At 36.0% G+C, this 27,376-nt stretch overlaps 1 protein-coding gene across 1 annotated transcript in view; it reads right to left on the bottom strand.

Moving 5' to 3' along the window:
- PKHD1L1 (PKHD1 like 1) overlaps positions 1-27,376 on the bottom strand; it is a 222,093-nt gene that overhangs the window by 120,727 nt on the left and 73,990 nt on the right. The window contains exons 23-33 of the mRNA XM_069081363.1: positions 18,525-18,697; positions 17,073-17,220; positions 15,574-15,728; positions 12,261-12,383; positions 11,874-11,979; positions 9,569-9,679; positions 6,946-7,110; positions 3,700-3,821; positions 1,742-1,874; positions 1,041-1,233; positions 216-358 (exon numbers count right to left, since the gene is read on the bottom strand). Of these exons, the coding sequence (XP_068937464.1) occupies positions 216-358; positions 1,041-1,233; positions 1,742-1,874; positions 3,700-3,821; positions 6,946-7,110; positions 9,569-9,679; positions 11,874-11,979; positions 12,261-12,383; positions 15,574-15,728; positions 17,073-17,220; positions 18,525-18,697 (1,572 nt within the window). The remainder of the gene's footprint in view (positions 1-215; positions 359-1,040; positions 1,234-1,741; positions 1,875-3,699; positions 3,822-6,945; positions 7,111-9,568; positions 9,680-11,873; positions 11,980-12,260; positions 12,384-15,573; positions 15,729-17,072; positions 17,221-18,524; positions 18,698-27,376) is intronic.

Below are 27,376 nucleotides of genomic sequence, written 5' to 3' on the forward strand. Positions count from 1 at the left end.
AAATCTGATTATTTTGGTTCCTGGAAAGATAGGGAACTATTCTCTCCTTGGATTTGCTGTTATCCATACAGTATATGTTCAGTAAATTACTGCCAAGTAAATGAATGAACTAAGGCAAGCTCACCTACAAAAAATAAGCTTACATGTTCAAACTATCTTGATAAAAGGATATAATTAAAAGGATTCTTCCAAGAAATAATGAAAAAAAACCTTACCAAAGAGCACATTGTTTTCATCTGGTGTTGTGCTGAATCCAAAGCCCATTAAAGTGATTTCAGTACCACCATATAATGAGCCTTTCTGTGGAGATACGTTGGTCACTTGCAAAATATAGTGTATAGAAACATTTAATTCTTCACTACAAAAGAAAAATAAAGATATTTTCATTGAATATTCCATGGGCTCATACTTCTAAATTCTTACCATTAAATTAATTCTTTAGAACAGAAGTGAATACTTAATTATTCATTATAATAGACTGAAAAGTGACTTGATTTTACATCCACACATCTATATATTTATGCATACACATAAATTGCACATATATGTACATACACACATATTTGCTCAAAATCTAGAGCCACGTCGTAGCTTCTGGGACACACTCTGGATCTTCCATAATGAAAATTGGGGCAAATAATCAAAATTATAACATATGTACACACACACACACACACATATATATATATATACATACATACATATATGTAAAATTAAAATCATTCTCATTCTTCTCAAGATAATACCAGCACCATAGCTACTACTATAGATTACTCAGTCCCAGAGATATCCAGAAATCTGTATATCCTTGTGACTATTCATTTAGTTGGGAATCTATCAATAAATAACAAACATGTTAATGTGAGTTCCTTAGTCCTATAATATCAGATGGGAAGAATTCTGAATTTGGGAATGTGGGAAATTTAAATTTTATTTGAACTGCAATACAAACTCACTTGAATTCCCTGAATTTCATTTTGCTAAGGGGCAAAATGGAGATTATTTATATTCTTTGAGGAATTCAGATTTATAACTTGTACCTTGATGATGCAAATCCCCAGTTTCCAACCTCTACACAAATGTTATGGTTCCTGGGAGACAATTTGGGTAGAAGACATGTAATGTCTGTCAAGTTCCAATGGAGAATAGTACAATTTGCTCCTCCAACATAGACCATGTTCTGCGAGTGTTCATTTCCAAAATTATAGCCCTTAATAGTTAAATTTACTTCTCCTATGATTGCAAATGAAGGAAAAAAAAGCAGTTTCAAATGAAGGGCCACAAGAATATCAAGTTCAAAGTATGCATTATGTATAAAAATAAGAATTAATTTATTAATCTTCTATGATTTACTATGTCCAAAAAATTCCTCCCCAGTTGGTAGTCAGCCTCATAGTAAGGTGCCCCTTCACACTGGTCTTTGGGCAGAAAGTTATAGTCAATATAGGATTCAGAAAATTCTAAAACTTTTGGAGACTATTGAAGAGTGTCAAGATGGTTGGCCATTACATAGAACATCCTGATAATGGTGCCACACAATTCTTTCCCTTGCTATTTCACTCAGGAAAAAAAAGGAAATCCAGGATACTTTACTTAAATATTTCTATTCTAATATCATAGTTTAAAGTGAAGAACTGGTACAGCATCTATGATAAAATTTCAAGTTAAATACATAGGAGGAAATATCCTTTTAAAGTACCCTATATGTGAGATTTCTTGATCTTATGAAATAGTTCCTTACCTAGCAGCATTCGTGTTTTTGGACTAAAGTACAGTATAGTGGGAGTCTGTGAGATGTTGTAACTAAAAGCAGAATTAGTACTTGCATGTAGTCCATTGGTCATAACAGTAACATCAAAAGTTCCCTCAGCTCCCTAAAATTAAAAAGAAACATACAATAAATAACTAGAAAATGCAAACCTTTTTAACTAAATCAACTAGAAATATTCAAGTTCATCTGTTTCCTTCTAGTTCAAAAGACATTCATTTATCAAGTGCCTACTTGGCACCACACTATAAACACTGGTTATACAAAGATGAAAAATAAAAGAAGCCTGGCCCTCATGGATCTTATCATCTTTTTTGGGGAGGGAGATAATGTATATCTAGATAAATAATAGATATATGCAAAGTAGATACAAAATTATAGTGGGACAACAACTGTAAGGAAAAGACCTTGTGTAAGAGGTGATGATTGAACAAAGACTTCAATGGAACTAGGAATGTCAACAAGCAAAGGTGATGAGGGAGAGCATTCCAAGGATGGAGAACAATCTTTGAAAAGGTATGGAGGCAGGAGATGTATTGCTGTGTGTAGAAAGTACAAGTAGGGCAATTTTCCTAGAATTTATTTGAACTTTGTAAGTGCTCCCTTCTGAGCTTGCTCCCCCTAACTTACATAGACAACAAAGCTCAGATTCTTTTTTTTCTTTTAACAATGATACACTTAAAATATGTTTATGCAATTGTTGTTAAAAGCATAGTTGACAGATTTAACTCACAATTAAGATGAAGAGGACAAGCTTTGTTGAAATGATTTTTTAAAAAATATATAATTAAATTTGTCAATGAATTAGAGACTTCACAATGTAAACAATATGAATATTCATATATTTATTTATCCATTCAACAATCAATTATTAAATATCAACTCTATGAAGAGCTAGATTGTGAAGATTTACTGAAATGATCATGACACATTCCCTACCTGCAAGCATCTTAAAAACTAGTATAATCTAGATGTTTTACATATGATTTTAATATGTAAGTGGTAGCTAAAAAAAAGTAGAAAGGTTTGACTTTTCCTCCAAATGCCAATATACCTGAATGTGACTTATGAATTTCCGATATTGACCATTTGCTTTCATTTTTTAAGTAATCCCATTCTAAGGGATCAAGATCACCACTTGGGACAAATACAAACATTTGATGGCATTAGCTCAATTCCCAGTCAAGAAAAAGGCTCTTTTTACACCTCCTGATCCAGTATTACACACAAAACATATACTGAATAAATTCTGGTAGATGAACAGGCATGATTTTTTAAAAAGTCAACTTTCTTTATTTCCCTGCTACTCAGATGCTAATGTGTAAACAGTGGTCTAATTTCATGTTTTTTTTAAAAAAACCTCCTGAGCTGCAGTTAAAAGAAGACATGTCTAGTATTTGTGTGATTATGAAAAAGTCACCTTTCTGAACCTCAGTTCCCACATCCATATAACAGGAATAATCATTGTAACCCCCTTTCACAGGCTTGCTCTGAGGAAAGTATTCTGTGTGCCTTAAACTATTAATGTGAATTATCCTTATTATTGTCTTGCGATCAAAAAGACCCACATACTAAGCTTCTGTTGTATTGACTGAAGTTTGACGTTGACCTGGCACATTTTGCTGTGGCTCTGTCTCATGTAATTTGGTTTCAAGTTAAGCAACAAATTTTTCCCTAAAATGTCAAATTCTATCAGCTCAGGAAGATCTTCAGTTGTGTTTCTGTATGTTTTTAACACACATAGAAACACTTTGTTTACACTAAGGCTCTCTGTAACTCCTCTAATTTTGTGACTGGGGTGATCCCTAGGGTTGCGTTATTTCATATCAAGTTCCCTAGCTAGTATTGCAAGCAGAGCTATTCTCCACCTCTTAAAATCGAGGGATCACTTATAGATGCATCAGAAAAAAGTTGAGGAATTAGTTGTTTACCTTTGGAGTTCTGCATTTTATTTCATTCAGATTTCCCTGAATCACACTACAGCTTTTATTTCCTACTAGTATCTTGGAGTCTTCAGCAAAGCCAAATCCAGACAGAGTCAGCAGGGTGCCCCCTACAAAAGGAAGGGGAAGTGGTGGAAAGATCCATGGAAAAAATAAGGAAATGCTTCAGGGGAAAATATGGTCATTCAATGAAATAGAAGACTTTCAAGCATTCTTGATGAAAAAACCAGAGTTGAATAGAAAATTTGACTTTCAAATACAAGAAGCAAGAAAAGCATGAGAAGGTAAACAGGGAAAAGAAATCATAAGGAACTTATTAAAATTTAATTATTTACATTCCTACATGGTAAAAGGATAATTGTAACTCATGAGACTTTTCTCAGCATGAGGATAGTTGATGGGAATATATATGTATATATATATATATGTATACATACATATATGTTTATATAGGAAGGAATATGTGCATATAAATACATATGTGAGTGTGTGTGTATATATGTGTACATGTATACATAGAGGGCACAGGATCAGTTGAATAGGAAGGGATATCTAAAAAAATAAAATTAAGAGGCGAGAGAGGAATATAATGAGAGGAGATAGGGAGAGATAGAATAGGGTAAATTACCTGATATAAAAGAGTCAAGAGAAAACTGTTACAATGGAGGGGAAGAAAAGGAAGACAAAAGGGAATGGGTCAACCTCGCTCTCATTGAATTTGGCTTAAGGAGGGAATAACATACACACTGAATTGGCTATCTTACCCTATAGGAAAGTAGGGGGGAAGGCGATAAGAGGGGGGATGATAGAAGGGAGGGCAGATTGGTGGAGAGGGTAGTTAGAAGTACACACTCTTGAAAAGAGACAGGGTCAAAGTAGAAGATAGAATAAGTGGGGGCAGGATAGGATGGAGGGAAATATAGTTATTCTTTCACAATATATCTACTATGGAAATTTTTTGCATAACTACACATGTGTAACCTATATTGAATTGCTTTTCCTCCCCATAGGGGTGGGTGACAAGGGAAGAAGGGAAAGAATCTAGAAATCAAAGTTTAAAAATAAAATGTTAAATATATTTATTATTATTTTTTACATGCAACTGAGAAATAAGATATACAGGCACTGGGGTATAGATATCCATCTTGCCCTACTAGAAAGTCAGAGGGGGTTTGGGGGAGGATATAAGAGAGGGCAGATTGGGGGAAGGGGTATTCAGTAGAATTGCTATTTTGGGGTAGGGAGTAAGGGAAAGATGGGGAGAAAATTTATAACTCGAAATCTTATGGAAATGAATGTTGTAAACTAAAAATAAACAAATTAAACAAAAAAGGAAGGAAATGCAAGATGATACATGTCTAAGGCAATATATTAATATTCCTAATAGAGAGATGTTTTAAGCATTATCTTGGATATCATGCATTAAACAGGCTTAGGGTACATAGTCTGCTGTCACAAAATCACTGTCAGACTTATGTTCTGAAACTTGGAAGCAGAGAGTTGGGTGGGTGGGGGGAGTCTAGAGATGAATTTATAGAATATGGCAACCTGGGAAGAAATATGCTCCAGTGAACCACCAAGACTTTTCACCACTATTCTGGGGGAGGCAGGGCAGTACTCTTGTTTTCCTTATTATCATACTATAGGTGGGAGGTAAGACTAAATTAAGACTTACTACTACCAATCCCCCAAATTTTGCAAACTTGATTGAAATTTAGAACTGAACAGAAAAAAGAGAGGGTGAAATAGAGAGAGGAAGGAAAGAATAAAGAAAAGAAAGAGGAAAGAAAAGAAGAAAAGAAGGAGGAAAGGAAGGAAAGAAAAAAGGAAGGAACAAAGGAAGCAAAAAAATTCTGTTTTCACTTATTTATTTTGTCTTCCTTTCTCTTATCAGGTGCCATAATGGATAGATTACTGGTCAAAAAGTCAGAAAGACCTGAGTTCTGGATGGCCTCAGATGTTTCCTAGTTGTTTGATTTTAAGCAAGTCACTTAATATGTTTGTCTCAGTTTCCTCAACTGTGAAAGGGTCCTATTCCCAGGGTTGTTTTGAGGATCAAATGGGATAATATTTTAAAGCACTTAACATCGTAGGTCCTATATAAATATTAGTTATTGTTGTTATTACTAATTATTATTATTAGTGGTAGTAGTATCTTTATCACAAGACTTTTGTTGCTACTTTACAACTCAGCCACAACATACCGTGTTTCCCCGATAATAAGACACTGTCTTATTAAATTTTTTGGACAGAAAAACACCAGAGGGCTTATTTTCAGGGGAGGGCTTATTTTAATGAACATTGACAGCAATTTTAATAAACAGGTAAATGTGAACAAAAAAATGTACCTTTATTCAATAAGCAAATCACTGGGGAAGAACAGGATGACGCGCTCACTGCTGCAGCTCTGATTGGATGCAGCTCGGAGCGCGGCGTGTGTTTCATGGGGGGGGGGACGCTGCATACAGAGGGTACCTTAATGTAGCATGTAGCACAGGGGATCACCTTCACTACAGTAGCAATCTCAATAAGGCTTATTTTCGGGGGAGGGCTTATTTTAGAGGAATCTTACACAGTAAGGGGAGGGCTTATTTTCGGGATAGGTCTTATTATCGGGGAAACACGGGTACTTTGCTATGAAAATTGACTTGTTGATAAATAGCCTGATTATAAATAAATTATTTTAATACAACTGATGATATTGCTACATAAATTGAAAGGCAGAGTGATGACATGAAAAGAGCATGGGAGTTGGAGATAGGAGAAACTTGAGTTCATAGCATGTCTCTGAAACTTATTAACTTTGTGAACATGGACAAATTACTTGAGGTAAGCTTCAATTTCTTATGTGTAAAATGAGGATAAGTAAACTTATTAGTTTATTAAGGACACTTATTTATTAATAGCCTATCTCAAGTGGTTGTCGTTAGGATGAAATGAGACAATATATGAGAAATCTACCTTCAAATACTGCATGTGTCAGCTAGTATTACTAAATGAGAATATAAACAATAAGTAGTTAATCTGATTTATGTTTTGAAAGAGAAAGAAAATCAGTCATTCATATTCTGTACATGTTACCTTTCATTAGAAAACTAAGAAAACAGGGTTTTAAAAGAGACTCTTTAATTTATTTTGCTCATGTGAACTTTTGGGTGACTTTATTTTCACCTGTTCTAGGAATGTCAAAGTGAAGAAAAACATGTTAACAATCTTTTGGTTCAGTACAATTACCTGCAAGGCTCCCTGAAGCTGGCCAAATACGCAAGATCTCAGTGTTATAGGTGAAGTTAAACATTTCTCCGCCTGCATGTTGTGCCAATCCCATTTCAGCTACAGAGACAGCAATTGGAAAGTTTCCTGCTTTTCCGTGAAGGATGTGACACTTGATCTCATTTTCTTGTGTTAAAAAATATAAATCAATTATTTTTGCCAATTAAAATTCTAGAAATGTTCATACAATTTTTTTTCTTATTCTGCCCTGACTTGTCTTGCACCGTATTACCCTATATAAGGAAATTATGTATTTCACATCTTCCTATTAAAGGTATAAAATCTTTACAAACATTTGCTGTCAAGTGGACAAGGTGTCTCACAAGTCTTAGTACAGTTTTAAGCTTTAATAGATATTTTAAAAGCAACAACACTGGGAGGTATGTGCTATTAAAATAGCTATTAAATTGTTATTAAAGCTTAAAACTTGCACTGAGTTGTGAGATTCTCTATGAGATGTTCCATGAAAGCCAGTCAGCCATTACTCTAATGAAAAAACTGCAGTGTGTTCTCAACAAACTCTTACTGTTTTCTGTGAAGTAAATTTCAAACAGCAGGTACATTCACAGACTTTATTAGACAAAAGGAAAAAAAACAGTTCAATTAATTTATTGAAAAGAGATAATATACTTTATATGGTACATTGGCGTTGGTGATCCCTGACAAAACAATGCATCACACTATTTTGGGGGAGACAAAATAATGCTGGGATTATCAGGAAAGGAACTAAGAACTAAACAGCACACATAGGTAACTCTTTGTATAGAATTACGGTGAATCTATGCCTGAAACACAATGTCCAGTTCTGATTGTTGTACCTACAAGAAGGCATTAAACTGCTGGACCAAATCTAGAGAGGGGTGACCAAAATAATCAAGAGGATGTTGCCTCTGAGGGTGGGTTAAAATTATTTTGTGTCCCCAGGCACATGGGACCAGGAAGATTGTCAGAGTCTATAAAATCATAAAGCCCATACATAGCAGAGGGTGACTAAACTTGTTCATTAAATTCCAGAATGTTAAATTAGGGATCCCAATTAGAAATGAAGATTTTCCCCAAAATCTATGTTAAAGAATTTTTTTAAAGCAATTGGGGTTAAGTAACTTGTTCAAGGTTACATGGCCAGTTATTTTGTGTGGATGTTAAGTATCTGAGGCCAGAACGGTGTTAAAGAATTTTTAAGGGAAATAAGCATTTGTGGGGTTCATTACCCTACAAAGACAGCACAGGCTTGAAAAGTAAATAGGTTTTTTAAACCTATAAATTTTTTAAAACCTATAAAAATCCACTAATTCTTTCCCTACTCATAAAATTATTGTTGTTATTCTAATTGTTATCACAGTTAACATTTACTTAAAATGTGCTGAGTACTTTATATCTTTCTTATCATTAATACAAAACAAAAAAATTGGGAAGTTTCTTGCACTTCCTTAAAAGATATGACATTTTGGGGTGGCCAGGTAGCACAGTGAGTGAGAGCACCGGCTCCAGTGTCGGGATGACCTGGAGATTGAATCCCGGGCTCAGTAGCTGAGCACCACACCCAGAAATAACTGGCTGTGTAACCTTGAGCAAGTTACTTAAACCTGATTGCTTTAAAAAAAAAGATATGACTTTTCTTTGTGTTAAAAAAAGCAAATCAGTAATTTTTGCTAGCTAAAATTACAGAAGCATTCATTCAATTTTCTTGTTATTGTGCCCTAATATGTCTTGCATTGTTTTGCTCTGTACAGGGATACCTCTAAACTTTCCCTTGACCTTATTAGCTCCTTAAGTTGTCATTCTCCTCTTCTTCACAACCAAACTTTTTAGTTTATACTCCCTTCCTCCAATTTCTCTCTATTTGCTCCCACCACAATGGTGGCATTATGGCATATGGCCAACATGATTTTTAAAAACAAAATTGAATTAGAGATTCATAATGGGAGTCAAGGGGGAAAAGAGGTTGGATGAGGCAACTAGATAGTATAATGGACAGAGTGTTGGACTTGGAATCTGGAAGACCTACATTTGAGTCTTGCTTTAGATATTTATTAGTTGTGTGACTCAGTAAGTCATTTAACTTCTCAGCCTCAATTTCCTCATTTGTAAAATAATAATAACAACAGCATTGACTTCACAAGGTGGTTGTAAGAATCAAATGAGATAGCATACATACATAAAGCTCTTTGCAAACCATAAAATGCTGTATAAATGCTAGTTATTATTTTAAGACAGACAACTTAACTGTGTCCTATTATGACAGCTGACAATGACATCGTTAGAGAAAAATACTAGGCACCACAAGAAAAACAATAGGGCAGACAAATATTCCACACTGGTGTTCATAAGGCACAATTGAGACAAAGTAAGATTTTAACTGGCGGGTTTATGGGGTAAGAAATCAGCAAAATATGGAGGTTAAGATTTCCATCCATTACAGTAAAGGAACCCAGTTTGATAGAGGAACCTAAATTGAAAGAGGAAAGCCATAATCCAACACATTTCCAATTTCATCTTGCTTCTGCAGAATAATTATTATTTTAATATTCCAATTTGATTTCATTTCATCATAAAATTTATATGTTAAAAATATGTGGCTTACCAGAAGCAGAAAGAATAGGACAATCTACTGAACCAACAGCAACTGATGTTGCTGGATTTGAAGAGAATCCAGAGCCTGATATTGTTAGAATTGTTTTTTCTTCATATGATCCTGGAAAGATTAAATTAAGATGCTAAAAAATGGAGTCTGGTATTATTAAACTGCATTTTAATGGAGGGGAAAATTTCATTAAAATGTAAACAGTGAAACAAAAAGTAAATCTAATTAGGGATTAAAATATATTTTGAGTAATAAAAATGCTAATTACTCTACATTGCTCAGTGCATAACCTAATATATATATATATATATATATATATATATAAACACATACATATATATGTGTATATATATATATATATATATAAAACCACTGAAGAAACCATGACAGCATAGAGTTTAATAGGAGTAAAAATATAGGAACTAAATACTTATTAAAATAAGAGAAGGAAGATCATTTCTTTAAAAAAATTTTTTTTATTTTTTGCTTTTTTGGAGGGACAATTGGGGTTAAGTGACTTGCCCAAGGTCACATGGCTAGTAAGTGTTAAGTTTCTGAGGCCAGATTTGAACTTTAGTTCTTCTGATTCCAGGGCTGGTGCTCTATTCACTGCACTACCTAGCTGTCTGGAAGATTATTTCTTCAGGAAATTGATTAAGCAAGTTACTTTTATTTATAGTGGAAGAAACTGTTTTCCTATTTTGAATACAGGTTTGGGGACAGGGACTGAATTTGAAGATTTATTGGTACAGTTGATTTCCAAATGAGGAAACTCCTTTCTCTGATACAGGTCAGCACCTACTCTGAAACTTACAGTTCTAGAGATTTTGCTAGATCACCAACAGTTTAAATGATACTCCCATTGTCACACAGCCAGTATGTGTTGGAGGTGGGATTTGAATTTAAGTCTTCCTGGCTTCAGGGTCAGCCACACGAACATAATTGGCATATATATATATCCAAACACATACACACACTCACACACATATATGCCAAGGCAGCTTTGCATAGTATAGAGAGAAGCCTCACAAACAAGAAAGATCAGGGTTCAAGTCCTGCCTGTAACACACACTCAGTGACAAACAGACTATGAGCATTAAACTTCTCAGTGCCCCAGGAACTCTCTTCTACCAGGAAGTTTTCATACTAAGACTCCCCTAAGTGAACATAATCATGTCTAAATGAAAACAAAAAAATGAAATATATTATCAAGTAACAGGGACAGGTGCAAAAATAAACATAAACAGGGGCAGTCAGGTAGCACAGTGAGTAAGAGCACCGGCCCCTGAGTCGGGATAACCTGGGATCGAATCTGGGCTCAGATACTTACCACCATGCCCAGAAATAACTGGCCGTGTAACCTTGAGCAAGTTACTTAACCCCAATTGCTTTAAAAAAAATAAATGTAAACAAGAGATTAAAAGACAATGATGGACTCGTGGCACATCATCTTAATTATACTGGGAGGTTTGTACAATGTGAATTATCTTGAAGTGAACTGAAATACTTATAAAAGCCCTGAAGAATACATGCTTTCCCCAGAAAGATGCATTACTTGTAAAAATGCCAAACATTCCTTACAACTAATGTAAAAATAGCACAAAGTAATGGTGCCAGGATAAGGAGCTTCACCCAAAGAAAATTGGAAATGTTTTTTACACTAAGCTTATTTATTGGTATTTGAAAAAAAGGAGTTCTCTTCTTCCTTACAATACTGATGCTAGCTAATTTTAATTCTGGGGAACATTAGGCAGACACAAATTATACTTCATCATTTCTTCTAAGCACTATCAAAACATTTCTTTGATGAAAAGATAAAATGTGTGCTCTACAGCTCTCAGCAATAGCTCTGGTCCCACTCATTCATCAGTTCTCTAACCTGATCATTGACTTTTTATGAGAAAACAATGGTTATGTTACAATCCCTTTAATAATAAATGCACTAGAAAAAATGGTCACAGATGAAGAGAGTTGCTAATTAATGCAATTATCTGCATGGATGAAAAAAGATGTGTCAATGTATGAAATGAAATTTAAAAGAGATAAATTTTGCCAGCTTGAAAGTAGAGAGATACAAAATAATGGGTTTAGCTTCAAAGGGGAGGTCTCTTTTCAATGATAAGTAATTAACCTCATTTCCTTTGTTTTTTTTGCTCAAAGGACTTCACACTCTCATGATTTTTTCTAGTATGTGTGGACTGTCTGACTCTTTGGAGTGACATTGTTAGACACAGTTTTCAACTGAGTTACCCTTTCAGTGATAGTGTTCCTTCTACACCAAATACAAAACATAAGAGGAAATTACCTTGAGTAGGACTTGTGCCCAAAATTATGGGAGTGTTCAGAGGATCCCATTTATATCCACAGTTACCAGAACATTTAGCTGGAAGTCCATTGATATAAACTTCAACCTTCCAATAAAAAATCATGGGGTTACAAATCATACCTCATACTATTCTTCCACAAGCCATAAAAAATTATTGGGTTAACCCAATGTTAACACATGGTGTGTGTGTGTGTGTGTGTGTGTGTGTACAACATACATATACACACATATATACACACATACACATATTTGCACATGTGTATGTATATATGTAATATTTTATTTCTCAAATGTATTTTAAATTTCTCTTCCCCCCTCCCATTCATAAGGAAGACAAATACTACATGAAGAGAATTTCATAAATACCTGTGGCTGCTGGTTGGCTGTACGAAGTAGGTCTCCTAGTATGTGTTGTCTGAATAGGCCACCTTCAGTTATCTTTGTAACTGTAACATTAGCCTCTTCTCCAGTGATGTTGAAATCTTCAATCTGTTTTTATATATAATTACTCAATAAGAAAGAAAGACCATATAATAAATGCTGACATGCTACATTCCCTGTTTTTTTCTAAATCATTAATTTTAAATATGGGAAGAACAAATTAAAGAGAGAAAATAAATATAGAATGGTTTTAATTATTATGTTAATATTCTTTGATAATATATGCATTTTAGAAACGATTATATTCTATCCTACTAGGAAAAGTAGCATAGGACCATTGTTATGGTAACAGCAGGAAATTGTTTTTTTTAAGTAATTAGGAAATACTCAGTGAAATAAATTTTAAAAATTTTTTAAAAAGAATAAAAGCTCCTTGAGAATAGGAACTGTCTTTGACTATATTTATATCCCCAACATTTAGCAAAATGTTTGATACAAAGTGCTTGATAAATGCTTTTCTATTTATTTATTCTCTCTCTTCCATGTCTTCAACATCTTTCCATCTACTGGCTCCTTTACTATTGCCCACAAACATGCCCAGTTATTCCTCATCTTTAAAATGTTTCACATGACTATACAATCTCTTCTACTTATCTCACTTCACTTATCACTCCTTTAACAGTGAAATTCCTAGCAAGAGTGGCCTATACTCATTGCCCCATATCCTTACCACATGCTCGCTTACCAGTCCCTTAAAATCTAACTTTCAATTCCAGCATTCTATTGAAACCACTCTCTCAAAATGTGAAAATTCCTTTATCTTTCTAAGTTTTCATTCTTTTTGACTTCTCTATAGCACACATTTCCCTAGATACTCTCTTCTCCTTTGAATTCCATGACGTGACTTTCTCCTGATTCTCATCCTATCAGCATGACTGCTTCTTCTCAGTGACTTCTGAATCATCATCCACGTACTACTTTGCAACACTCTCTACCCCAATCACTGTTCCTGGCACCTTACTCTTTTATTTCTTTGATCTCTTCTCTAAGGAGCTCATGAGATTCTGTGGGTTGATTGAATATCTCAATATCAATGATTCCCAAATATAAATTCATACCTAATTTGTATCCTAAACTGCAGTACAGGACTGGCAATTGTCTATTCCACATTTATACCTAAATGTCCTATCAGCACCTTGAACTCTACATATTCTAAAATGAACTCATCATGCCCTCTAAATCCACCTTTCCTAATTTTTATCTCCATTGAGAGCACTGCCATCCTCATCCCCTGGGTTTGCAACCTTGGTGATATCTTTGAGTGTTTCTCCCTCTCTCCCCAGTCTTCCTTCCTCCTCTTCTCCCAAATCTAATCAGTTGCAAGATCCTGTCAATATTATCTCACAGGATGTCTTCCCTTCTCTGTTCATATAGCTACCAATCTAATCTTCGGTGTCATTACCTGTTAGCCAGACTATTCTGCTAGTTTCATGATTTATCTTCCTGCCACTAGTCCCTTCCCTTTCCAATCTTTCCTTGCAGATAACAGAATAATAGTTAATGATTATAATTGATGAAGGACTTTAATATTTTTAAAGCACTTTTCAAATATTATTTCATTTTATCCTCATAAAAGCCTGAGAGGTAGGTGTTACTATTATCTTCATTTTACAGTTGAAATAACTGAGGGGAAGTGACTTAACTAGGGTCACAAGCTAGAGGTGTCAGAGGCTGAATTTCAACTCATGTCTTCTTGAATTTAGCTCCAATGCTGTATTCACTTTGTCACTTAATTGCCTTCATAATAACACTCCAAAAGCACCGGTCTAACTATGTCTCTCCCTTGTTTAAAACAACAAAGCACCACTACCACCAACAAAATGAACCCCTTAGCCTGATATTCAGGCTACCTACAATCTGGCTTCAACTTTCATTTCTATTTTTAATTCACATTATTCCCTTCTATATTTCAGCCAGATGAGGCTACTATCTATTCTTTGATCACGTCTTTGGAGCAACTAATTAGCACAGTGAACAGAATGCCACACAGAGTCATGAAGACTCAATTTCAATTCCTCCTTCACTTACTAGCTGTGAAACCTTGGAAAATTCACTGAACCTCTCTCAGCCTCAGTTTCCTCATCTGTAAAATGGCTATAGTAATAGTGCCCACTTCATAGGTGGCTATAAAGATCAAGTAATGTGACATATGTAAAATGCTTAGTAAACCTTAAAGTACTATATACATGCCAGCTATTATTATTATTATATCTTTCCCTCTCCTCCTGTGTGTTTGCATATGCCAGGAGTGGGGAACCGTCAGCCTTGAGGTCACATGTGGCCCTCTAGGTCCTCAAGTGTGACCCTTTGATGGAATCCAAACTTCATAGAGCAAATCCTCTTATTATTAAGGAGTAATTTATTATTATTTATGAATAATAAAAAGCATAATAGTAATAAATTAATAGTAATTAATAATTTATCGATTATTATACAATTAAGTAATAACTGATTAATAAGTAATAATAATGAATTAATAGCAAGAATGAAAGAATTAATGATAAAAGAATTATTAAGGATTATATTATTATTATTTATTAATAATAAAAGGATTTGCTCTGTGAAGTTTGAATTCCGTCAAAAGGCCACACTTGAGGACTTAGAGGGCCGCATGTAGCCTTGAGGCCTCAGGTTGCCTATCCCTGGGATAGGCCGTCCTCCATCTCTGGAATGTACTTCCTCCCAATCTCCACTTGTTAACATCCTTTCACTTCCCAAAGGCTCGGCTCTGGAGTCATCAATAACATGGTGAAGGCTCAGCTCCATCACCATCCTGACTTCCTCCCCTCAGTTACTACTGCCTCCTCCCTCCTCGAGTTCTTCTAGTTATTTGTCTGCCCTTTGGCCCCTTTGGTTCCTGACCTTTATTATAGCTGGTACTCATATTGCATTGCATCTGTAGAATGTGAGTGCTATCAAAAGCAGGGGCTGTTTTGTTTCTGGCATTGTATACCCTACATATAACAGTGCCTGCTTTATAGTAGGTGCTCCAAAAATGTTTGTTAAACTAGCATACTCTAGTTGCAGGGGTCAGGAACCTGTGCCTTGAGGTGACATGTGGCCTTCTAGATCCTTAAGTGCGGCCTTAAGGATCTAGAACACCACCTGTGTGCTCAAGGTCCACACCTGCTCTAAGCTAACTGTCTATACAGGACAAACTGCAAAATCCCAACTGTCCTGCCTGATATAGAATATCTGATCTAGAAGAACCCTGAAATCAATCCAGATTTGACAGAACCTGCAGAAGATTCTGCTTTCCACATGCACTTTTCCATTTGATTTTCCATGAATACCCAGCACAGCTTCCTTCTCTTGTCACTGAAACTTGGCCCATTTCTGGAATACTTTGGAGTGCATACTGTAAATCCACAGCTGAAATGTCGGTGGATAAACCTGTGTATAGACAAGGAAAGCAAACAGCAGATGTTATGAATTCACAAAATGTTTTCAACATGTTTTCAACTTTTCAACAAGTTTGCATTATATATTACTGTCAATCCAAATGTCCTCTACCAGTTCCACCTCCATCTGAGGAAACACCCACACCAGTCATCCTCACTTCAATCGTGGCTCAACCCAGGCACTTTTCCACCTCCATCCCAGCTGCTTTCTTCCACTGGCAACAACTCCACCCTTGTGGCCTCCTCCTCCAACTGGCGAGTTTCTTCCTGAAACCTCTTTTTGATGAAGTATCCACATCAGTCACATTCTCTTTATACAAAGTTCAGTCCATGACTCCATGACTTCTTCACCTCTCTTCCCACCCCTTTCAACTTCCTTTTATGTGCTGACTTACCTAAATAGAATAGAGAGCAAGGACTGTCTTTCTATTTGAATTTGTATTCCCAGTAATTAGCAGTGTCTGACCCATAGTAAATTCTTAATATTCTTTCTGTCTGTGTGTTTGTCTCTCTCTTTCTCTCTTTCAGTATATTAAAAATAAACTCAACAGGTCGATTTTCCCCAGAGTTCAGGTATTTTCAGCCTCATAAGATGTCTCACTTAAACCTGAGCCTTGGCTTTTATACCTTTCATTAAGATATTAAGTTTTGTTGATAACATAAGTAAACATCATTGGTAATAATAGCTGATTTATTATATGATGAGATAAATGGAGAAGGAATGGATAATCGAAGGCTTAATGTGAAAACTTGTTTTGCTTTATAAAATGTTTCATTAAAAGTTAAGCCTTAAATATGTTTTTACTATTATACTAAAGGGAATTTTTTAAGACATGGTTGGCTTAATGATTGGCTATGATTAGTCCACTCTATGTGTGTATATACATATATACACATATACACATACATACACACACATACATGTATATATGCTTGTAGGTACATGGGTATATATGTGTGTATATATGTATGCATATATTTGTGTGTATGCATGTGTGTACACATATACACACAAATATCTCATTTGATTCTTACAATAACCCTGTGAGTTAGGTGCTATTATTATTCCCATTTTATATTTAAGGCACACAGCTAGTAAATGTCTGAGGCTAGATTTGAACTCAGGTCTTCCTGATTCCAGGCCCAGTGCTCTATCCAATGCACCATGAGCTGCATATGTGTGTGTATCCATTTATACAAACATTCATATATACTCACCTCTATTATAATGCCTATACTAAGTAATTATAAATTTATTTGTAACTATAAATTTACAGTCATCCTTAGTAATATTTTGCCCAAAGTACCAATAAGTACCCAAGCATTTTTCTTATACCTTTAAGTACATGGCCATAAGCTTGAATGTTAAAGCTGCCATGTATTGGTGGAGAAGCTGCTTGAATTCTTTGGATACGAATCTGTGATTCTCTGGGCCAGCTCATCCCTCTGTACACTGATTCATTCTCTGTGCTGTTAGAGATAACCTAAGATTCCAAGGTAAATATTTATTATAATGATTAATTTTGACAATGGCAACATAATTTTCATACCAACCTGGCATGACACCATAACAACATTAGAGATGAGTCTAACAAGTGTAGGAATATTCAAAACATTCAGAAAGTCTCATAACCCAACACAAATTGTACCTCTGTGCCTGAAATAACCAGACCAAAACAAATCCAATCATCTACATGGCAATCAGTTACTCCATCAAAATCTCATTAATGTAGGCCCCACTATCAATCAATTGGCAAATATTTACTGAGCAACTATTACGTGTAAGACATTTTGTGTACTGAAAAGAAATACAACAGTAGTCCTGCTGCCAAACAGCTTAAACTGATTTGAATGTGAGTTAAGTTATAGTAATACTCATTTTAAAAGTAAGGAACAAAGCAAAGACACAGGTAGTTGCTAAGGACTGGAGTGGTCAGGGACAACTTTATAGAGTGCTTGGGATTTGAGCTGACTGAATAAAGGTTAAGATTTATATAGGAGAGTGCCTACTTTTGGATTTATAAGCACTACCTAGAGTACCTAGTCTCCTGCTTATGTTTTATTCATCAACCATAGACACCTCTTGAAACCTACTTCATTGGGGAGAGCAGGATACATCTATTACTCCTGATGGTGCACTCCATGAAGAATGGTTTGAATCAGAACAGAGTACTGTTTGTAAGTTTACTTGTCTCTGCCAAACTCTGAAGTGTTTCTCTCAGGCTCCTTGTTGAGGCTCCATTCTCCAATTATTACTCATGCCAAGTTTGAAACCCAAACCATTGATCGTAACTATAAACACAGACTCTGCCTGTACCCTTCTACCTAGTCTGGATCTCTTGGCATAAAATCCTCCTGAACGATCAGAGTAATACTCTGCCTGTGCCCTCCTGTCTGGACCTATGGATACAGGTCTTAGATAATGTGAACACTATACTTTATTTTTCAGGTTTCAAACATCCACTCAGTCTTCTCTAGTGGCTTATTCCACCTGTGTCTTGATTCCTCCTGTCCCACTGCCAATTCTGACCCAGAGCTGACAAGAGGAGTCTGAGAAAAGGTATAAAGGCAGGAAAGTTCTTGGCATGTCAGTCAGTCTAATATCATTTAGAAAATGTCTACTACATGCAAGGCACCATGCTAAGTGCTGGGGATATAAAGAAAGGCCAAAAAAGAAAGAAAAGAAAAAAGAAAAACCTAACAACACCAATGACAAAACCCAGTTATCAAACCAATGGATATTTACTTTTAAACAGTCAGAATTATATCTGCTTGGAGATTTATTTACCTGTGCAAATCCTACAGCCAGTAAAGGTATTTTGTAACTACAGTTCCATGAAGTCATTGTCACAGTGTACTGGATGGTCACAGATGATCTAACTATTTTAGTCTGCTTCACTTGAAAATGTTTTAAAAATATTCCTCTACTGGACAATGCTGGAAGTCTTCTTTTTGGTACTTCTAGAAAATACAAATGAACAAAATACAATAGGAATCATGGCTGATTCTGAATTTCTTTTTTTTTGTCGTTATTAATTTGTTTGTTTACCTTTAGTTTACAAGATTCAGTTCCACAATTCCTTGAGTTTCAAATTTTCTTCCCTTCCCTCCCCTCCCCTGCCTCATGGCGGCATACAATCAAGTATAGGATCTGCAAATACTTTCACATTAGACATTAGTAAGGTTATAAAGAGGGATTGTATCAGATGTAATGAACAATGGGAAAGAGGAAACACAACCAAATGAGAAAAAGAAAGAGAGCAGGTAGTTTGCTTCAATTTGCATTCAAACTCTGTTCTTTCTAGTTCTTTCTCTGAATGTAGATGTCTCTCTCCATCATGAGTCTTTTGGAGTTGACTTATAACCCTGCTGAGAAGAGTCCAATCTATCAAAGTTGGTCATCACACATATGTTGTATATGTAATTGTGTAAAAATTTCTCTTGGTTCTGCTCTTCTTACTCATCATCAGTTTGTATAAGCCTCTCCAGGTAAATATGAAGTCCATCTGCTCCTCGTTTCTTATAGTACAATAGTATTCCATTACATTCATATACCATAACTTGTTTAGCCATTCCCCAATTGATGGGCACCCCCTTAATTTCCAATTCTTTGCCACCACAAAAAGAGCTGCAATAAATATTTTTGTGCATATGGGTCTTCCTCCCACTTCTATGATCTCTTTGGGATACAACCCTAGAAGTGGAATTGTTGGGTGAAAGGATATGAAATTTTTTATAGCCCTTTGGGCATAATTCCAGATTGCTCTCCAGAATGGTTGAATCAGTTCAAACTTCATCAGTGTTCCAATTTTTCCACATCCTCTCCAGCATTTGTCATTTTCCTGTTTTGTCATCTTAGCCAATCTGGCTAGTGAGATATGGTACCTCAGAGTTGTTTTGATTTGCATTTCTCTAATCAATAGTGATTTAGAGCATTTTATATGTTTATATATATCTTTAATTTCTTCCTCTGAAAACTGCTTGTTCATATCCTTTGACCATTTATCAATTGGGGAATGTCTTGTATTCTTATAAATTTGACTCAATTCTCTGTATATTTTAGAAATGAGACCTTTATAAAAGACATTGGTTGTAAAAATTTTTTCCCAATTTTCCACTTCCCTCTTAATCTTGGTTACATTGGCTTTGTTAGTAAGAAACTTTTCAATTTAATGTAATCAAAATTATCCATTTTGCATTTTATAATGCTCTCTAATTCTTGTTAGGTCATGAAGTCTTCCCCTCTCCATAAATATGACAGGTAAATTATTCCTTGCTTTCCCAGATTGCTTACAGTATCGGCCTTTATACCTAGATCATGCACCCATTTAGACTTGATTTTGGTATACAGTGTTAGATAATGGTCTATGCCCAGTTTCTGTCATACTACATTCTGAATTTCTTTAAAATTGAAATCATCAGATTGCTTTCATAAGTAAAAAACTGAGCTGTTAAAGTAAAAATCTGAAAAGTAACCTTCAGGCAAGGAGTTCAAAAGACTTAAATTAAAAGGATTATTTTTACTTTAAAAAGACAGATCAAGACACAGGCCAGGAAGGCGCGGCGCAGCAGATGCAGGCCAGGAAGGCGCGGCGCAGCAGATCGCAGGCCGGAAAGGGGCCTGATCAACTCAGAGGGCAAGTCTTCCCACCAACCACAAGGTCCACTACCAGGTCTATCACCAAAGGGCTGAGACTGGAAAGAGCAAGGTAAGAAGCAAATACAGGGGCCCCTGTCCTGGAGAGCAAACACTCCTGGCGCTACCACTTCATAGCCCAGAAATTTTTTTTAAAAAGCCCCTTTTAGGACCTCCAAAGAAGAGGATGACAGAGTGAACCCCACTTGCTCCAAACCCCCACTCTGACCCTGAAAACATAGTAAATCTTGGCCAGGGCAAAACCTTCTGCAGTAAAGGCTTGGGATCTTAGAGGAAGGGCGTGGCTAGGACCGTGCATCAAAATGGGTAGAAAGCAGACTACAAAGACAAAGACTCTGGAGTCCTACTATCCTCAGAGGGAGGAACCAACCTCAGAGGGAGACAATGTGGACTCCACACCCAAAGCTGAAACTTCAACAGGGAATGGGTCCCAAGAACAGAAGGCTCTCCTAGATGAGATCAAAAGGAACTTTGAAAACAAAATAAGAGAGATAGAAGACAAAATGAATAATTCTCTCAAAAAGAAAATAGCAGAATTCGAAAAACATTATAATGAGGAAAACATCTCTCTAAAAAGAAAAGTGTATGATATGGAAAAGGAGCTTCAAAAATTAACCAAGGAAAATGATTTGCTAAAAACCAGAATTAACCAAATGGAAACAAATAACTCTATGAGGAACCAAGAATTACCAAGCAAAACAACAAGAATGAAAAATTAGAAAAAGAGGTAAAATACCTCAAAGAAAAAATAACTGACCTGGAAAACAGATCCAGGAGAGATAATCTGAGAATCATAGGCCTACCAGAAAATCATGATGAAAAAATGAGCCTGGACAACATTTTCCAAGAGCTCGTTAAGGAAAACTGCCCTGAGATACTAGAACCTGAGGGCAAAATAGAAATCGAGAGAATTCACCGGACACCTGCTGTAAGATATCCCAAACTGAAATATCCTCGAAATGTTGTGGCCAAACTCCAGAACTACCAGATAAAAGAGAAAATATGTCAAGAGGCCAGAAAGAAACAATTCAAATATCTAAGGTCCACAGTGAGGATTGCACAGGATTTGTCAGCCTCTACACTGAAAGATTGGAGGCAGTGGAATACAATTTTCCGGAAGGCAAAAGAGCTCGGGTTACAACCAAGGATCACATACCCAGCGAGACTGAGCATATTCTTCCAGGCAAAGAGATGGTCATTCAATGATATAACAGAGTTCCAGACCTTCTTGATAAAAAAGCCAGAACTCAATGGAAAATTCAACCTCCAATTACGAGACACAACAGTGACTTAGAAAGGTAAACAAGGAGAACACACACACACACCCTGCTATTTGATAAGAGCAAACTGGTTATAGACAAGTAGAGGGTATGACTATAAAATACACAAACTGACAATTTTTTTAAAAAATCTTCTTAAGGGCTACAAAGGGACTGTGCAATGGAAGAAAGGGAATGCTTGAAGTGGAAAAGGGTAAATTATGTCACTCATAGAGGCATAAAAACTGTATAGCAGAGGAAAAAAAGGGAGGGAGTTGGGAAGCAATGGAGCTTTTCCCTCATTGATTCTGGTACAAGGAGGGAATAACAACCAGTTAAGCATAGGACTCTATGGAGAAGAAACGCAAAAAGTATCATTTTAGAGGGAAAGAGGGGAGGGAGAGGAGCTTCGCATGAGATTTGTTCCTGTCACTCTTGATGTGAAGAAGAAATAGAATATACTTCATTAAGTATAACAATATCCTACAGGCAGTAGGAGAGGGAAATGGTTACGAAAGGGGGGTGGGAGTGGTTTGTAGGGAGGGAAGTAGTAAGGGGAAAGGGGAGGAAAAGGGAGGGGGGCCAAAAAGGGAACACTGAGGGAGGCGGGGGTCAAAAGGAAAACTATTAAGGGGGTAAGGGAGAAGGGAGGGAAAATATGAACAATAACAGGGGCAGGAATAGGATGGGGGGGAAAGAAACAGATAACAATCATAACTGTAAATGTGAATGGAATGAACTCTCCCATAAAACGGAGATGGATAGCAGAATGGATTAGAAATCATAATCCTACAATATGTTATTTACAAGAAACACATCTGAAACAGAGGGATACACACAAGGTAAAGGTAAAAGGTTGGAATAAAATATATCATGCCTCAGCTAAAGTAAAAAAAGCATGGGTACCAATCCTTATCTCAGATAAAGCAAATGCAAAAATTGACCTAATTAAAAGAGATAAGGAAGGAAACTATATCCTGTTAAAAGGCACCATCGAGAATGAAGCAATATCACCACTTACCATATATGCACCAAGTGGTGTAGCATCCAAATTCCTAGAGGTGAAGGTAAAGGAATTAGAGGAAGAAATAGATAGCAAAACTATACTAGTGGGAGACCTTAATCTCCCCCTCTCTGAACTTGATAAATCCAACCTCAAAATAAACAAGAAAGAAGTTAAGGAGGTGAACAGGATTTTAGAGAGGATAGGTATGATAGATCTCTGGAGAAAACTGAATGGGGATAAAAAGGAATATACTTTCTTCTCAGAGGTTCATGGCACCTACTCAAAAATTGACCATGTTCTAGGGCATAAAAACCTCACAATTCTATACAGTAAGGCAGAAATATTAAATGCACCATTCTCAGATCATGATGCAATAAAAATTATATACAATAAAGGGCCAGGGAAAGACAGACTAAAAACTAATTGGAAATTAAACAATTTAATCCTAAAGAATGAGTGGGTCAAACAAGAAATTATACAAACAATCAGTAATTGCATTCAAGAGAATGATAATGATGACAAAACATACCAAAATCTGTGGGATGCATTAAAGGCAGTTCTTAGGGGAAGTTTTATATCCCTGAGTGCATACGTGATTAAATTAGAGAAAAGGGAGCTCAACGAATTGGGCATGCAATTAAAAAACCTAGAAAAAGAACAAATTCAAAATCCCCAATTAAATACTAAATTAGAAATATCGAAGACAAAAGGAAAGATTAAAAATTGAAATTAAGAAAACTATTGAACTAATAAATAAAACAGAGAGCTGGTTTTATGAAAAAACCAACAAAATTGATGGACCCTTAGTCAATATGATAAAAAAAAGAAAGAAGAAAACCAAATTATGAGTATCAAAAATGAAAAGGGTGAATCTACCTCCAATGAAGAGGAAATCAAAACAATAATTAGGAATTATTTTTCCCAATTATATGCACATAAATTTGACAATCTTAGGGAAATGGATGAATATTTAGAAACATACAAGTTGCCCAGATTAACTGAAGAGGAAGTAAATTACTTAAATAATCCCATCTCAGAAAAAGAAATTGAACAAGCCATCAGTCAGCTCCCTAGGAAAAAATCTCCAGGGCCAGATGGATTCACTAGTGAATTCTATCAAACATTTAAAGAGCAATTGATTCCAATACTCTACAAACTATTTGGGAAAATTAGTGAAGAAGGAGTTGCAGGATATAAAATAAACCCACATAAATCCTCGGCATTCCTATATATTTCCAATGAAATTCAACAGCAAGAAATAGAAAGAGAAATCCCATTTAAAGTTACTGCAGACATTATAAAATATTTGGGAATCTACCTGCCAAAACAAACCCAGGACCTGTATGATCATAACAACAAAACACTTTTCACACAAATAAAGTCAGATCTAAGTAATTGGAAAAATATCAATTGCTTGTGGCTGGGCCGAGCTAATATAATAAAAATGACAATTTTACCTAAATTAAATTATATATTTAGTGCCATACCAATTAATTTACCAAAAAACTACTTTATAGAGCTAGAAAAAAATAGTAATAAATTTCATTTGGAAGAATGGTCCAGAATATCAAGGGAATTAATGAAAAGAAATGCTAGGGAAGGTGGACTAGCTTTACCACATTTCAATCTGTATTATAAAGCAGCAGTCATCAAAACTACTTGGTACTGGCTGAGGAATAGAGGAGTGGATCAATGGAATAGATCAGGCACATGAGATTCAGAAGCCAATGACTATAGTAATGTATTGTTTGATAAACCTCCAGACCCTGGTTTTCGGGATAAGAACTCACTTTTTGACAAAAACTGCTGGGAAAACTGGAATATAGTATGGCAGAAACTGGGCGTAGACCATTATCTAACACCATATACCAAAATCAAGTCTAAATGGGTTCATGACCTAGGTGTAAAGGTTAATACTGTAAGCAGTCTCCTAAAACAAGGAATAGTTTACCTATCAGACTTGTGGAGAGGGAAAGACTTTATTATGAAACAAGAATTAGAGAGCATTATAAAATGTAAAATGGATAATTTTGACTACATGAAATTGAAAAGCTTCTGTACAAACAAAGACAATGTAACCAAGATTAAGAGGGAGGTAGGAAATTGGGAAAGAATCTTTACAACCTATGTCTCTGACAAGGGACTCATTTCTAAAATATACAGAGAATTGAGTCAAATTTATAAGAATACAAGTCATTCCCCAATTGATAAATGGTCAAAGGATATGAACAGGCAGATTTCAGAGAAAGAAATTAAAGCTATCTATAAGCACATGAAGAAATACTCTAATTCACTATTGATTAGAGAAATGCAAATCAAAACAACTCTGCGGTACCACATCTCACCAGTCAGATTGGCTAAGATGACAAAACAGGAAAATGACAAATGCTGGAGAGGATGTGAGCAAACTGGAACACTAATGCATTGTTGGTGGAGTTGTGAACTGATCCAGCCTTTCTGGAGAGCAATCTGGAATTATGCCCAAAGGGCTATACATACTTTCGTACCCTTTGATCCAGCAATACCACTCCTAGGGTTATATCCCAAAGAGATCATAGAAATGGGAGAAAGACCCATATGCACAAAAATGTTTATAGCAGCTCTTTTTGTGGTGGCAAAGAATTGGAAATTAAGGGGGTGCCCATCAATTGGGGAATGGCTGAACAAGTTGTGGTATATGCATGTTATGGAATACTATTGTGCTATAAGAAACGAGGAGCAGGCAGTCTTCATATTTACCTGGAGAGGTTTAAAAGAACTGATGCTGAGTGAGAAGAGTAGAACCAGGAGAAATTTGTACACAATTACAGACACAACGTATGTGTGATGACCAACTTTGATAGACTGGACTCTTCTCAGCAATGCAGTGATATAAGTCAATCCCAAAGACTCATTATGGAGAGAAAAATGTGCATCCAGAAAAAGAACTAAGGTTATATCCAGGTGGAAGCAAAATACCTGATCTTTTTCGTTCTCTTATTTGGTTTTATTCCTCTTTACCATTTTTCATTCCAGCTGATACAATCCATCCTTATAACCTGACCAATGTATAATGTGAAAGTATTTACAGATCCTATACTTAACTATAAGCTGCCATGGTGGGGGAAGGGCATGGAGGGGGACAAAATGTGAAATTCAAGGAATTGTGGAATTGAATCCTGTAAACTAAAAGGAAACAAACAAATTAATAAAGAATCTAAGAACACAGAAAAAAAAACACAGATCAAAGTATTGGTAGCCAAATCTCTAAAGTCTATTAGTTAGCTCAGAAGGTTAGAGAAAGCAGAGAAAGGGGCTGGTGCTATCACTTCCATATCCATGGGGACTGGTTGATTTATCTCTACTTGACCACTGCAGATGACACTTCTTCATTGTGCCAGTTGTTTTGTGAATACATGTCATCAGTCACAAAGAGGGATAGGGGTAAGTATGGGGTGGGCACAAGGATCAATGAAGTGTAAGGGATTTTCTTATAGGGCTTCTCAGCTAGTTCTAAAGACAATTCAAAGAAGAGTAGTGAAAAGTGTTTGATTGAGAGCAGAATAACTTACTCCTATTGTAACCCCTGTGAAAAATATACAGTTGGGTGTATGTGTTTAGGAGGTTTGTTAATGAATGCTTAGCCGAAGTGGCTTTTCCTTATAGGGGACAAGAGCATTATTAATGACCTATGTCAGCTGAGATTTTCAGCTCAGTCATTTGTCACAAAAAGTCAAACTTGCACTTTGAGAGTTGGCTCCTCCACGCATGAAACAGTTAAGGAGGTACAAGAATTCAAGCATATTTGTGCATGAGCAGAAGAATTCCATAAATATGTAACTATTGTCTGTCATAATAAAAACATCCATTTTCTCTTTTTAAATGAATGTTTTCTAGAAATAATAGGGACTGGACCTGTTATTTCATTGGTATAGGGGACTCCCAGGAAAGGAAACTCCCTCCACCAATGCAGGTAGGTATTTTCTCTGCGTAATGGTAAGGGAATTTGAGGACCTTCCCTGATTTGAAAATATACTCTACCCCCAGTGGGCTGAATGTGGTCACATGGATCCTGTGGTGAGAGAAGTTTGCTGAAGGATGAAAAGGAGCCCAACAGGAGAAGCTTGCTTAGGGGAGGCTTGTTTTTCAGGAACACCCACACCTTGTTACTTTGTAATTAGGCAGTGAGTCATAAGGGTTGTGATGTTCTCTGACCCTGTAGAAGGCTAAATATACCTCTGAGGTGAGGTTTTGCTTTGGGGCTCACTCATGGGAAGAGTTGTGTGATTTGGCCAGATGAGACTCTGGGCAGCCATCGAGCCCCCCAGTTTTGAAACCCCAGATGTTGGTATTTCTCTCTCTGGTAACTAACTATGTAGGTATGTGATGGTCAGACAGCTAGAAGTCCTGTCTGTTTAATTGTGTTATTTTCTCTGTATTTTTTGTCTGCTTGTAATTTCTGTTTGTATTTTCTCTGAAGTTCAGGGTGCTGAATTTTCCCCTGAACTAGGTAAATGATATATGTTTGATTAAAGTAAGAATGTTAACCTCTTTTGAGTTGCTTTCCTTTAGAAAAGCAGATCAAAGAACCTGTGCTAGCAGCCATCTGGGGTACTCTATTGTGCTTGCTGTTACAATCTGTAACATATAACCTAAGAGAGTTGCTTAGAGCTTTCTGAGGCTAAGAGATACCTAGGGTCATACAACCAGTATGTGTCAGAAGTGGAACTTCAGTTCAG

Source organism: Petaurus breviceps, unplaced genomic scaffold (assembly GCF_028583685.1).
Source record: "Petaurus breviceps papuanus isolate PSGF00001 unplaced genomic scaffold, PetGlider_PUasm1.0 98, whole genome shotgun sequence".
Taxonomy (NCBI): Eukaryota; Metazoa; Chordata; class Mammalia; order Diprotodontia; family Petauridae; genus Petaurus; species Petaurus breviceps.